This window comes from Ipomoea triloba, chromosome 7 (assembly GCF_003576645.1).
Source record: "Ipomoea triloba cultivar NCNSP0323 chromosome 7, ASM357664v1".
NCBI lineage: Eukaryota > Viridiplantae > Streptophyta > Magnoliopsida > Solanales > Convolvulaceae > Ipomoea > Ipomoea triloba.
The window spans coordinates 8,275,275-8,286,567 of NC_044922.1; the positions used below are offsets into that span (position 1 = coordinate 8,275,275).

The following is an 11,293-nucleotide window of genomic DNA, read 5'->3' on the forward strand; positions in this document are numbered from 1 at the left end:
ATATATATATATATATATATATATATATATATATATATATTCAAATGAGGACACATACATTATGGAGGATGATAAAGACAAATTTGTGCATTGGATTGTAATAATGGATGGTGTAGATTAATGGTAAGTATTAGATTAGGCAAAGGATTAATTATGGTGTGCAGTTCTTTGATTGGGGTATTTTTTAATTTTGAAAACTTTTTGTTGGCTGCCTATTGGGATTCTACTATCCCACTTGTTTCCCCACTGACGGTAATAATGTGTTTACCGGTATATTATTTGAGTAATGTTTGAATACAATATTGAGCGTAGTACTCAGTGTACAAGAGAGTTCAGTATGTGTTGTCCAGTAAGAAGTGTCGTCCGAAGTCCCCCCATTATGTGGTTGTGAGTCTTTTTATTCCTTTCAGCTTAGTAACGGAGCATTGATGAAGAGCTGACCGTTGGACATCAATACCTGAGGTGTTGAATGCTGAGGAGCTGAACGTCTGTCATCAAGGCTGAGGAGCTGAACGTTGGCCATCAATGCTAAGGAGTTGGACCGTTGAGTGAGGTGTCTTGGGTAGTTTGAACGGCAACTGCCTTGGTCAACGGTTCCGGGTAGGGTACCCAATTACCCTGTCACCAGCCCCCCACTCCCTAGCTAGCGAGAATGGTGGAGGTAGGTAGGGAGTATTAGCCTGGCACTTGTGCTAAAAATTTGGTATGTTGGATTCTGGAAGGAAATTTTACCGAATGGAAACTTCACAGATCTGTGGAATATTTCCTAATTTCCCTGCGATTTTGTTTCCTTGTACGGGCTGGCTTCGTATGTATATAAGGACCCTCTCGGAATCTGTGTCTTTCACCCCTCCTCATTACGTTAGCTCAGCTGGGTTCATCATGAGTCCAAAGAGAGCAAGTGCTGCTGAAACAAGTGCGGGGACGAAGAGGCGCCGATCGTTCCGTTTGATGGAGCTGGCCAGACGTGAGAAGTTGAAGCAGAGGAAGGAGCGTGGGCACGAAGTTGGTGATACCGTTGAGGATCCACTAACCCTTCCGTCAGATGGGGAAGAAGAGAAGGATGCCGTGAAGCAACTGAAACAAGTTCCCGCGGAAGAAAGTATGGCCATCGTCCTTGTGCCTGATGATGAGCTTCCTCTGGCAGTGGAGTATCCCAAGTCCTCGAAGACCTAGAGTCTTGAGTAGGAGTTAGTAGTTTGAAGTGTAATAGTGCGTGATGGCATTGAATGTTATTAGAATAAAATAAAATGTTTTACTTTGAACCGTTCCCTTCCCTCTTTTTTTTTTTGTTTTTTTTTTTGCCTTTTTTTTTTTTTATCCTGACTTCAGCCCCGTGCCTGGTCACGGTGTTGTGACTTCGGCACTGGCCGAAGCTACGTGACGCGACCTCGGCCAGCGCCGAGGTCACGAACGTGGCCTCCTAACTTCAGCCCCGTGCCTGGTCACGGTGTTGTGACTTCGGCACGGGCCGAAGCTACGTGACGCGACCTCGGCCAGCGCCGAGGTCACGAACGTGGCCTCGGCACTGGGCCGAGGGCGTGACTTCGATTTTTTTTTTTTTTTTTTTTGGTTCATCTCCCCTACCTATCTGGGATAATTCAGGATGTGAATCATCATAACCTTTTTAGACAATCCTTAGAATCTTGCAAAATATATGCCACTTGCAAAATATATGCCACCATTGTTTTAGGAAATCTCATTGATACTAGGAATATTGGGTTTCCTTATACAAAACCCTAGGGTTATAAAAACCCTTCTCCTTCTTTTGTACTCAACCTTTCTTTCTTTACCGATTGCATTCCTGCTCCCAACTATCCTGGTAAGTTCAAATTTTTTTTTTTTACGCACTCCCACCTCGGCACCGTGCCGAGGTCACGTGGTTTGGACTTTTGATGACACGTCGTCACGGTACCGTTGTCACGGTACGTTTTTTTTTTTTCAGGCTTTGCTTGTGTTGAACTGATAAGTTTGTTTTTGTTTTTCGTTTTTCTTTCTGTTGTGCTGATAGGTTGGTGATTGTGCCTACCCATAACCAGGTTAGTTCCTCTATTATGGATTCGAATTCAAATTCGTGCTCGGAGTCTTCTGACAATGAATCTTCATCTTATGATGGTGAAGATACATTGACCTATGGTGGTGACACCGAGGCATTGGCCCATGGTGATGACACCGAAGACACCTCCTCTCTATCTTCCTCTCCTTCCGAAGAAGACAGCCTCCGGATCAAAATTAGGATTCTCTCCCTTAAGCACCGGATAAATCTGCTGCTGCATGGTGAACATTCCAAGGTCGAATGCTAGCTGAGTCTGTGCCTCGAGTGCAGCCTGACCCGCCGCGGACGCAGAAAACTCCTCTACAGCTTCTGGAGTGCTCATGAACTCCCGGACGTCATCCTTGAACTCAGATGACTGCTTGTACGTCTCTCGTGCCTTTTCCAGCTTGGTGACAGTAGCACGAGTCTCCTGGTGCCCCTTCTGTTAGTCGTAAAAGGAGGAGGCGCCAGATCTCGTACTCCCCCATAGATAGTTCACTTATCGAGAGTACCTATCGCCGTCTAAAACCTGACGATGTAGAAGATATCTAAGGTCTAGTGTGTGGGAATGTTAGAATTGTCCTCCCTGGGCATGATGTCAGCATCATGGAACCCCCGGAGCCCTCCTTTTTTGGTGTTCACCTGTTGTCCGTGCAGGTAGGACTTAGGTTTCCCCTTCACCCTTTCCTGATCGAGTTTCTGAATTTTTATGAAATAGCCCCAGGTCAGCTTGCCCCAAACGGTCACTAGGTTATCGCAGGATTTCTTTCTGTGTGTAGCCAAAAACGAATGAAACCCTCCTTAGGTCTTTTCCAATCGTTGTTTAGAGTCATGAGGGCACCTAGAGAGGGTAAGGGTTTCGTGTGTATCTCCTCTATGCCCCGTAAGCAGCTTTTCGATGATCGTCCCTCCTTCAACAAGGACTGGAAGTCTAGGTTCTTCTTTGTCTCCCTAGGTATCCCTTCTCCTTTTGCTGTCGAATGGGGTACCCGAGTTAGATGCCATCCAACTTTAGACGAGAGTCCAGATATGCTTAGGAAGGTCAAGAAACTTCTGAAGGGTGGTCCTTTTAAGGTTGTCGAGAGTACTTCTGAGTGGTGGCTTCAGAATTTGGGGTTTAAGAGGATCCGACCAGCTGCCCTTGACGTACCTGGTACCCCTCTCGGTGTTTAGCTGTTTCTTGCATGCTGTTTTCTTGTAACTGTTTGCCATAACTTGAAATTGTTTGTAGGTGCTATGTCGTCGAAAGGTGCTATATCGTCAACAGCTGCTCGGTACTTGTCGCAAAGTGGGCAGTATCCTTCCAAGAGAAACAAAACTGACAAAAAAGGAAAGAAGAGTCAAGCCTCCACATCTGGTGGAGGAGCTTGTAACCTGACGCTTCCATGAACAAGATCTTCAACTCAGCTAGGATCTTCAATTTCGGATGTGGATCCCTTGCCCGAGGGATTGTCTGCCCAGCCCCCCGAGAAAGGGGAAGCCTCGCCAGTTCCACGCATTCGAACCAATTTGGTCCGGCTCGGTATGGATGTGCTCCCCGGGAAATCCTTCTTAGAAGGTACTATTGACGCCCCCGAGCTTGTTCGTAGCCTCGTCACCCCAAGAGATGCAGAAATTCTTGAAGAGCAGGGTTTGGCTGCGCTACGGGAGCGATATTGCAAAATGGCGATGGAGTCTGTGTTGATAGGGGACAGTCTTCATTCGCAGTACGAAGCTATGCTCCGCGATTCTCTTTCGCAGAGGAAGAAACTCGCAGAAGACCAACTGCTTTTGGATACCGAGTTGAAGAAACTGAGGGAAGAGAACATAACACGGAGAACTGATCACTCAAAGTTAGAGCAGAAGCTGAAGGATGAGCGAAAGGGGCACCAGGAGACTCGTGCTACTGTCACCAAGCTGGAAAAGGCACGAGAGACGTACAAGCAGTCATCTGAGTTCAAGGATGACGTCCGGGAGTTCATGAGCACTCCAGAAGCTGTAGAGGAGTTTTCTGCGTCCGCGGCGGGTCGGGCTGCACTCGAGGCACAGACTCAGCTAGCATTCGACCTTGGAATGTTCACCATGCAGCAGCAGATTTATCCGGTGCTTAAGGGAGAGAATCCTAATTTTGATCCGGAGGCTGTGGGCTTGCCTAAGTTTATGGAGAATCCCGACCCTGAGTCTGAGGAGTACGACATATCCCCTGTTGATGCTGATGATGCGGGAGTGTCTGATCATCCTGACAACACCAACACCGCTGCCCAGGACGCTGCTGAGGATCCCACCACTGCTACGAAGGATGCTTAGCATATCTGATTTATTTTTCGTTGCTATCCACATTCGCACTGTTTTTTGAATACTAGTTTCGCAGTTATTCGTGTGTTGAATACTTGTATTGTTTTTTTTTTTTTTGAATACTAAACTCGAGTTTTTTTGAACACTTGTTTTGTTTTTTCGAATTATCTTCTTGTATTTTTTTTATTTTATTATTTTTTTTTGCCCTCGGCAGAGGTGGGACCTCGGCGTTGTGCCGAGGCTTCACCTCGGCTTTGTGCCGAGGTGGTGTGCCGAGGTTTCACCTCGGCATTGTGCCGAGGTGGGACCTCGATTTTTTTTTTTTTTGTTCAACTTATATGATGCCCCTCTTTATATAAAAAACAATGGAATTTTATTCATTTGGGTTGGACGGACCAACACTGTGGACGGACCAAGACAACCTGGACAGACCAGGACTTGACTTCCTAATGATAAAACTTTGTTAAGTGTTCTGAATTCCATATCCTATCAATCAACCTGCCACCTACTGTCGTCAACTTGTAAGTTCCTGGGCGAATCACTTCGTCAACGATGTACGGACCCTCCCATTTTTTCGCGAACTTGCCTCCTTCAAAGGGTTGACTGGCTTCTCTTCTTCTCAAAACATAATCACCCACTTGAAAGTACCTGGGTTTAGCTTTGGCGTCATGATAGGACTTCAACTGCCTGTTGTAGTTTTCCATCCTACAGAACGCAGCTTCTCGCCTTTCATCTATGAAATTGAGATCGGTTCCCTGTTGGATCTCATTTTGCTCTGCCTCGTATTCTTCCATCCTTCTAATTGGTATCATCGCCTCTACTGGAGCTCGAGCTTCGAACCCGTAACTCAATGCGAAAGGAGTTTCACCCGTAGCCCTCCTTGGGGTTGTGCGATAGGTCCAAAGGATGCTGTCCAGTTCCTCAACCCACGCCCCGCCAACTGCTTCCAATTTCCTCTTCAAACCATCAAGGATGGTTCTATTGGCATTCTCTACTTGACCATTCGCCTGTGGGTACGACACCGCCACCCGGCTGTGCTTGATGCCCCATCCCGTCAAACAGTCTGAGAACTCTCTGCCTTCGAATTGACGTCCGTTGTCAGTGATTACTTGGATGGGGATGCCAAAGCGGCATAGTATGTTCTTCTCTACAAACTTTTTACACCTGGCTGTTGTGATGCTAGCCAGAGGTTCAGCTTCCACCCATTTGGTGAAGTAGTCAATGGCCACGATAATGTACTTCCGGCTTCCCGAGCCCGTGGGCAGGGCTCCCACCAAATCTACTCCCCATCTTGAGAATGGAATTGCTGTGCTCACCGGAGTGTAGTTGGTCGCGGGTCGTCCTGGCAATGTCTGGAATTCTTGACACTTAGGGCATCGCTTGGCGTATTCTGCGCAATCCTTCAACATCTTTGGCCAGAAGAAGCCTTGCAGCATGATGCGTCGAGCTATGGTGTATGCTCCTTGATGCGCGGAGCACACTCCTTCGTGGACTTCTCTCATCATCAACTCTGCTTCGTCAGGGTATACACACTTCAAAAGTGTGCCATTATAGGATCGTTTATACAACTTGTCTTCCAATATCACGTAGCTGGGTGCCCGCAACCTTGCTAGTTTTGCATCTTGCTCGTCAGCTGGTAAAGTGCCATCCTTCTTGTACTTTGTGATGTGGTCAATCCAACATGGCTCTCTGGATTGCACGGGGCAGACCCATGAGATGTCGATGCTGGATGTCTCCAAATCCTCAACCCGAGCAATCTTGCGAATGTGACCGGGGATCCCAGTGCTTAGTTTGGAGAGCATGTCAGCGTCAGCATTCTGTTCTCGAGGTACTTGGTGAATTTCATACCCTTCGAATTCTCGCAAGGTTCGCAGCACCGCATCCCTGTACCTTTGCATGTTCCCTTCGTTAGCTTCATATTCCCCAGTCACCTGACCGACCACTAACTTAGAATCACATCGGATGCGAATTTTTTCTGCTTGTAGTGCTGCTGCTAACCGCAGTCCGTTGAGGAGGGCCTCATACTCTGCTGCTGCTAACCGCAGTCCGTTGAGGAGGGCCTCATACTCTGCCTCTGCTAACCGCAGTCCGTTGAGGAGGGCCTCATACTCTGCCTCATTGTTAGATAACTTGAAGTGGAACCTGATTGCATAGTCCTCATTGTTAGATAACTTGAAGTGGAACCTGATTGCATAGTAAGCGCGGAATCCTTCTGGGGTGATGAGCACTACTCCACCCCCACAACCTTTACTATTGGATGAGCCATCCGTAGACAAGGTCCACCATCTACCATCTTCATTTTCCACCTGCTCCGTCACCTCGCGGGCTGTGCATTCCACTATGAAGTCTGCAAGGGCTTGACCTTTGATGGCGGGCCTTGGTTTGAATTCAATGTCGAACTGGCTGAGGTGCATGGCCCATCTCGCCATCCTAGCAGAGTTAGTGTTTCGTAAGAAACTCCCTAATGGTTGATGTGAGAGTACATGGATGGGATGAGCTTGGAAGTAATGGGCCAACCTTTTAGAGGCGGTGACCGCAGCAAACAGTGTTTTCTCCACGGCAGTGTACCATAGTTCTGCGTCATGTAAAGCCTTGCTCACATAGTAAATGGGACGCTGAGTCTCTCCTTCCTCTTTGACCAACACGGAGCTGATCGCACCCTGTGATATACCCAGGTATAAGAGTAAGGTTTCACCCGCCTCTGGTTTTGCAAGCAATGGTGGGGATAGCAAATATTTTTTCAAGTCATCGAAGGCCGACTGACACTCTGGGGTCCATTCAAACCCCTTATTCTTCTTTAGTATCTGGAAGAAGGGAAGGGATCGTTCGGCCGATTTAGATAGAAATCGACCCAAAGCCGCTAAGCGACCATTGAGTCTTTGGACTTCTTTGATGGACCGCGGGGGTTCCATGTCCAGAATGGTTTTTACCTTTTCTGGGTTTGGTTCTATCCCATTTCTAGTAACCATAAATCCCAGAAACTTGCCCCCATTGACTGCGAACGTGCATTTCTTAGGGTTCAGGCGTAAATTGAAATTTCTCATAATAGAAAATACCTCGTTAAGGTCTTTGACATGAGAGACACCTCTACGGCTCTTGACAATCATGTCGTCTACGTATGCCTCCATGTTTCGTCCCAGCACTTTCCCAAACAACTTGGCCACCATCCGGGTGTAAGTTGCGCCTGCGTTCTTGAGGCCGAACGGCATGACCAAGTAGCAAAAAATGCCTTCTGGGGTGGTGAACGCGGTCTTCTCAGCATCCTCCTCATGCATGAATATCTGATGGTACCCACGGAAGGCATCCATGAAGCTCATCAATTCGCATCCTGCCGTCTCATCCACCAGCTGATCAATGTTTGGCAAGGGGAATCGATCCATAGGGCAGGCTCTGTTGAGATCTGTATAATCCACGCACATTCTCCACGTGGAACCTTTTGGGGCCAGGACTACGTTGCTCAACCACTCGGGATAATAGATCTCCTTGACATGTCCTGCTTGTGTCAACGCGACCACCTCGTTTTTCACAAAGTCCCTCCGTTCAGCCGACATGTATCGCTTTTTCTGTTGTATTGGTTTCTTGGTAGGGTCCACGGCTAACTTATGGGTTATAATGTTTCGATTGATATCTGGCATGTCTTCTGGACCCCACGCAAAAACTTCTTTAAACTGTCGGATGACTTCGACTATCTGGGCTCTTAGTTCTGGTGCCAATCCAGTGCCAATCTTTACGACCCTATCTGCTCGCGCGGGATCGACCACCACGTCTTCCGTTTCAGATGCAGGCTCGGCGCGGGGCCAGCCCTCCTCTTCTCTCAGCACTTTTTCTGCGATGGTGTGGACCCGCAGATCTTTCTGTCCAATTTTCTTGCACGCTTTGACGTAACAGCTACGAGCTGCTCTTTGATCTCCTCTCGCAACTCCTATCCCGTATGGCGTGGGAAATTTCATGCATAGGTGCTCCATCGAAATTATCGCCTTCAGGTCTTCCAGAGCTGGCCTCCCCAGTATGATGTTAGCCTTCAGGTCTTCCAGAGCTGGCCTCCCCAGTATGATGTTATGGGCACATTCTTCCAGAGCTGGCCTCCCCAGTATGATGTTATGGGCACATGCTTCCAGAGCTGGCCTCCCCAGTATGATGTTATGGGCACATGTGAGTTTCACAACAATGAACTCCATGTTTATCTTGGAGGTGTTGGGGCTCACGCCAATCTCTACCGGTAGTACCACGGATCCCTCCGTCTCTATTGAATCCCCCGTAAAACCAGAAAGTGGAGTCCGTACCTCTTTGAGTTGATTTCTGGGGAGTCCCAGTTTGGTGAAAGCGTCGTAGTACATCACGTTGACTGAGCTTCCGGTGTCTACGAGTATGCGATGCACGATGCTGTCGTTGATCTCCATCTTGATCACCAACGCATCTCGGTGAGGCAGTGGACCTTCTGGGAGGTCATCGTCAGAGAAGGTAATGGCTTCCCTCCTCTGCTTTTTTCCCTTTGGAAGGCTGACCACTTCACCTACATATAACTGGCGACTCCACTTCTTCCTCTCTGCTTGTGTGTCTCCACCTGCAGGACCTCCGTAGATGAAGTGTATGGTCTGCTTCTTGTGTTTCCTGGGCTCTTCGGTGTCTTTGTTAGAGAGATCTGTTACTGTAACTTGGTCGTGTTCCCTTTTCTTACCACTCGAGGATGACGGTTCGGAGCTGTCATCCTTCTTCCAAACATTTTTTGGTAAACTACGCGGAGGTTGTTGCTGGCTCGACTTTTGGCCCGGCTTTTGCTGGCCTGACCGTTTGACGAACTGTCTGAAGTATCCCCTCTGGATGAGCTCCTCAATCTGGTGTTTTAACATGTTGCATTCATCGGTATCATGGCCCACCTGCCTATGGAATCTGCAATACTTGGATTGATCCGCATTCGGGGAGACTTTCATGCACTCTTGCGGAAATTGCACGATCCCCATGTCTTCGGCTTGATTTAGGATTACGCTAACTGGGTGAGTCAGCGGTGTCAGATGTCGCAACGGGATGAGGCGAGGTCGGTCATCTCTTCCCTTCTTTGAGGGTGGTTGGTTTGGTCGTGGTGCCTGGCTGGGCGGACCAGCTTTATCAGGTCGCCCACTCTTTCGTCCTTCCTCCTCATCCTTTTTCCTCCTGTCAGCCTCCTCAGCGTCTGCGTACCGATTGGCCGTTCTTATGAGTTCTTCATAAGAGCGTGGGTGGTGGGCGTTCATTTGTTTGTGGAAATCACCTGACCTTAGTGCTTGGATGAAGATGAGAATCGCTGCCTTCGAATCGAAGTCATGTACGTTGTTGACTTCTTTTTTCCATTTGCTTAAGAAGTCTCGTAGGCTTTCTCCCTTATCCTGTTTTACCCCACCGAGATGTGAGAATGGTTTCTTATGTTGTATACTCCCTGAGAAGTAAGACAAGAAACTTTTGGATAGCTTTGCAAAAGTTTGAATTGATCCGTCCGGAATCGTGTTAAACCAATCTTGAGTAGTTCCGTCCAAAGTGGACAAGAACGCTCTGCACATGATGGCATCGCTTGCCCCAATCATGACCATGGCTGCCTTGTATCTTGTCATGTGGGTACGCGGATCTGAAGTGCCAGTGTAGGCCTTGATGGTGGGTAGTCGAAAGTCTTTTGGAAGAGGAACTTCCATTATGTCGGGAGAGAATGGAGCGGCCATTCTTACCTCCGGTTCTGGTGAGTGTTCTCTTGCTTCTACTTTCTTTTCCAAATCATCTATCTTCCTTTGGAGTCTTTCCACCAGGCCTTCTTGTGGTGTTTTGTGTCTAGTGGAGTGACGCGGAGCCAATCCACCAGATTCGCCCATCCTTTATCCGGATGGTCGTTTGGTTACTGCCTTTCCTGCTTGGGCACGTCCGGATGGTCGTTTGGTTACTGCCTTTCCTGCTTGGGCACGGGGAGATGGTCGTTTGGTTACTGCCTTTCCTGCTTGGGCACGGGGACATGGTCGTTTGGTTACTGCCTTTCCTGCTTGGGCACGGGGACCTCTATTTTTGGTTACTGCCTTTCCTGCTTGGGCACGGGGACCTCTATTGGAGGATCCTTGCACCCCCAGCCGATCTCGGATAGATCTAGAAGCCGCCGGTCGTCCTCGAACAGATCTGGAAACGGGTTGAGTTCCACCTTCCTGTCGTTGAGTTTTGTTTTGCCTCGGAGATTGCACTTCTTCTTCCAGAGGGGGTGGTGGCGGTAACATCTGGCCTTGCATTCCTGCGACTAGTTGGGCCATCGTTGCCGCCGCCTGTTGGATGACCTGCGCTGCTGCTTGAAGGTCCACCACTTGGGCGGGAGCAGCAGTTGCTGGGAGGGAAGTACGGCCACTACCATGGTTGTTGTTGAGTTGGCTAGTGCGGCCACCACCATGGTTGTTGTTGAGTTGGGTACGGAGGTCACCTTCTCTGCGGTTATTGTTGTTGAGTTGGCTGCGAAGGTCACCTCCACGGTTACTGTTGAGCTGCTCACGAAGATCACCCGAGGGGTGACCCTTGTTCACCTGACTAGGTGTATGCGAGCTGCTGGATCCAGATGCCATTGATCGTGATGAGATGAACTGAGTGGTCTTTTGATTTTGTGATTTTAGCCTGAGATATGATCTCGGCTCTCAATGAAAGCACCAATGACGGTAATAATGTGTTTACCGGTATATTATTTGAGTAATGTTTGAATACAATATTGAGCGTAGTGCTCAGCGTACAAGAGAGTTCAGTATGTGTTGTCCAGTAAGAAGTGTCGTCCGAAGTCCCCCCACTATGTGGTTGTGAGTCTTTTTATTCCTTTCAGCTTAGTAACGGAGCATTGATGAAGAGCTGACCGTTGGACATCAATACCTGAGGTGTTGAATGCTGAGGAGCTGAACGTCTGTCATCAAGGCTGAGGAGCTGAACGTTGGCCATCAATGCTGAGGAGTTGGACCGTTGAGTGAGGTGTCTTGGGTAGTTTGAACGGCAACTGCC

General features: G+C 48.4%; 1 protein-coding gene across 1 annotated transcript; it reads right to left on the bottom strand.

Annotated features, from left to right (window-relative positions):
• Positions 1-4,755: 4,755 nt before the first annotated feature.
• On the bottom strand, positions 4,756-9,270 carry LOC116024064. Its single transcript, XM_031264968.1, has one exon. The coding sequence runs from the start codon at positions 9,268-9,270 to the stop codon at positions 4,756-4,758; it is 4,515 nt and encodes a 1,504-aa protein (XP_031120828.1).
• Positions 9,271-11,293: the final 2,023 nt, after the last annotated feature.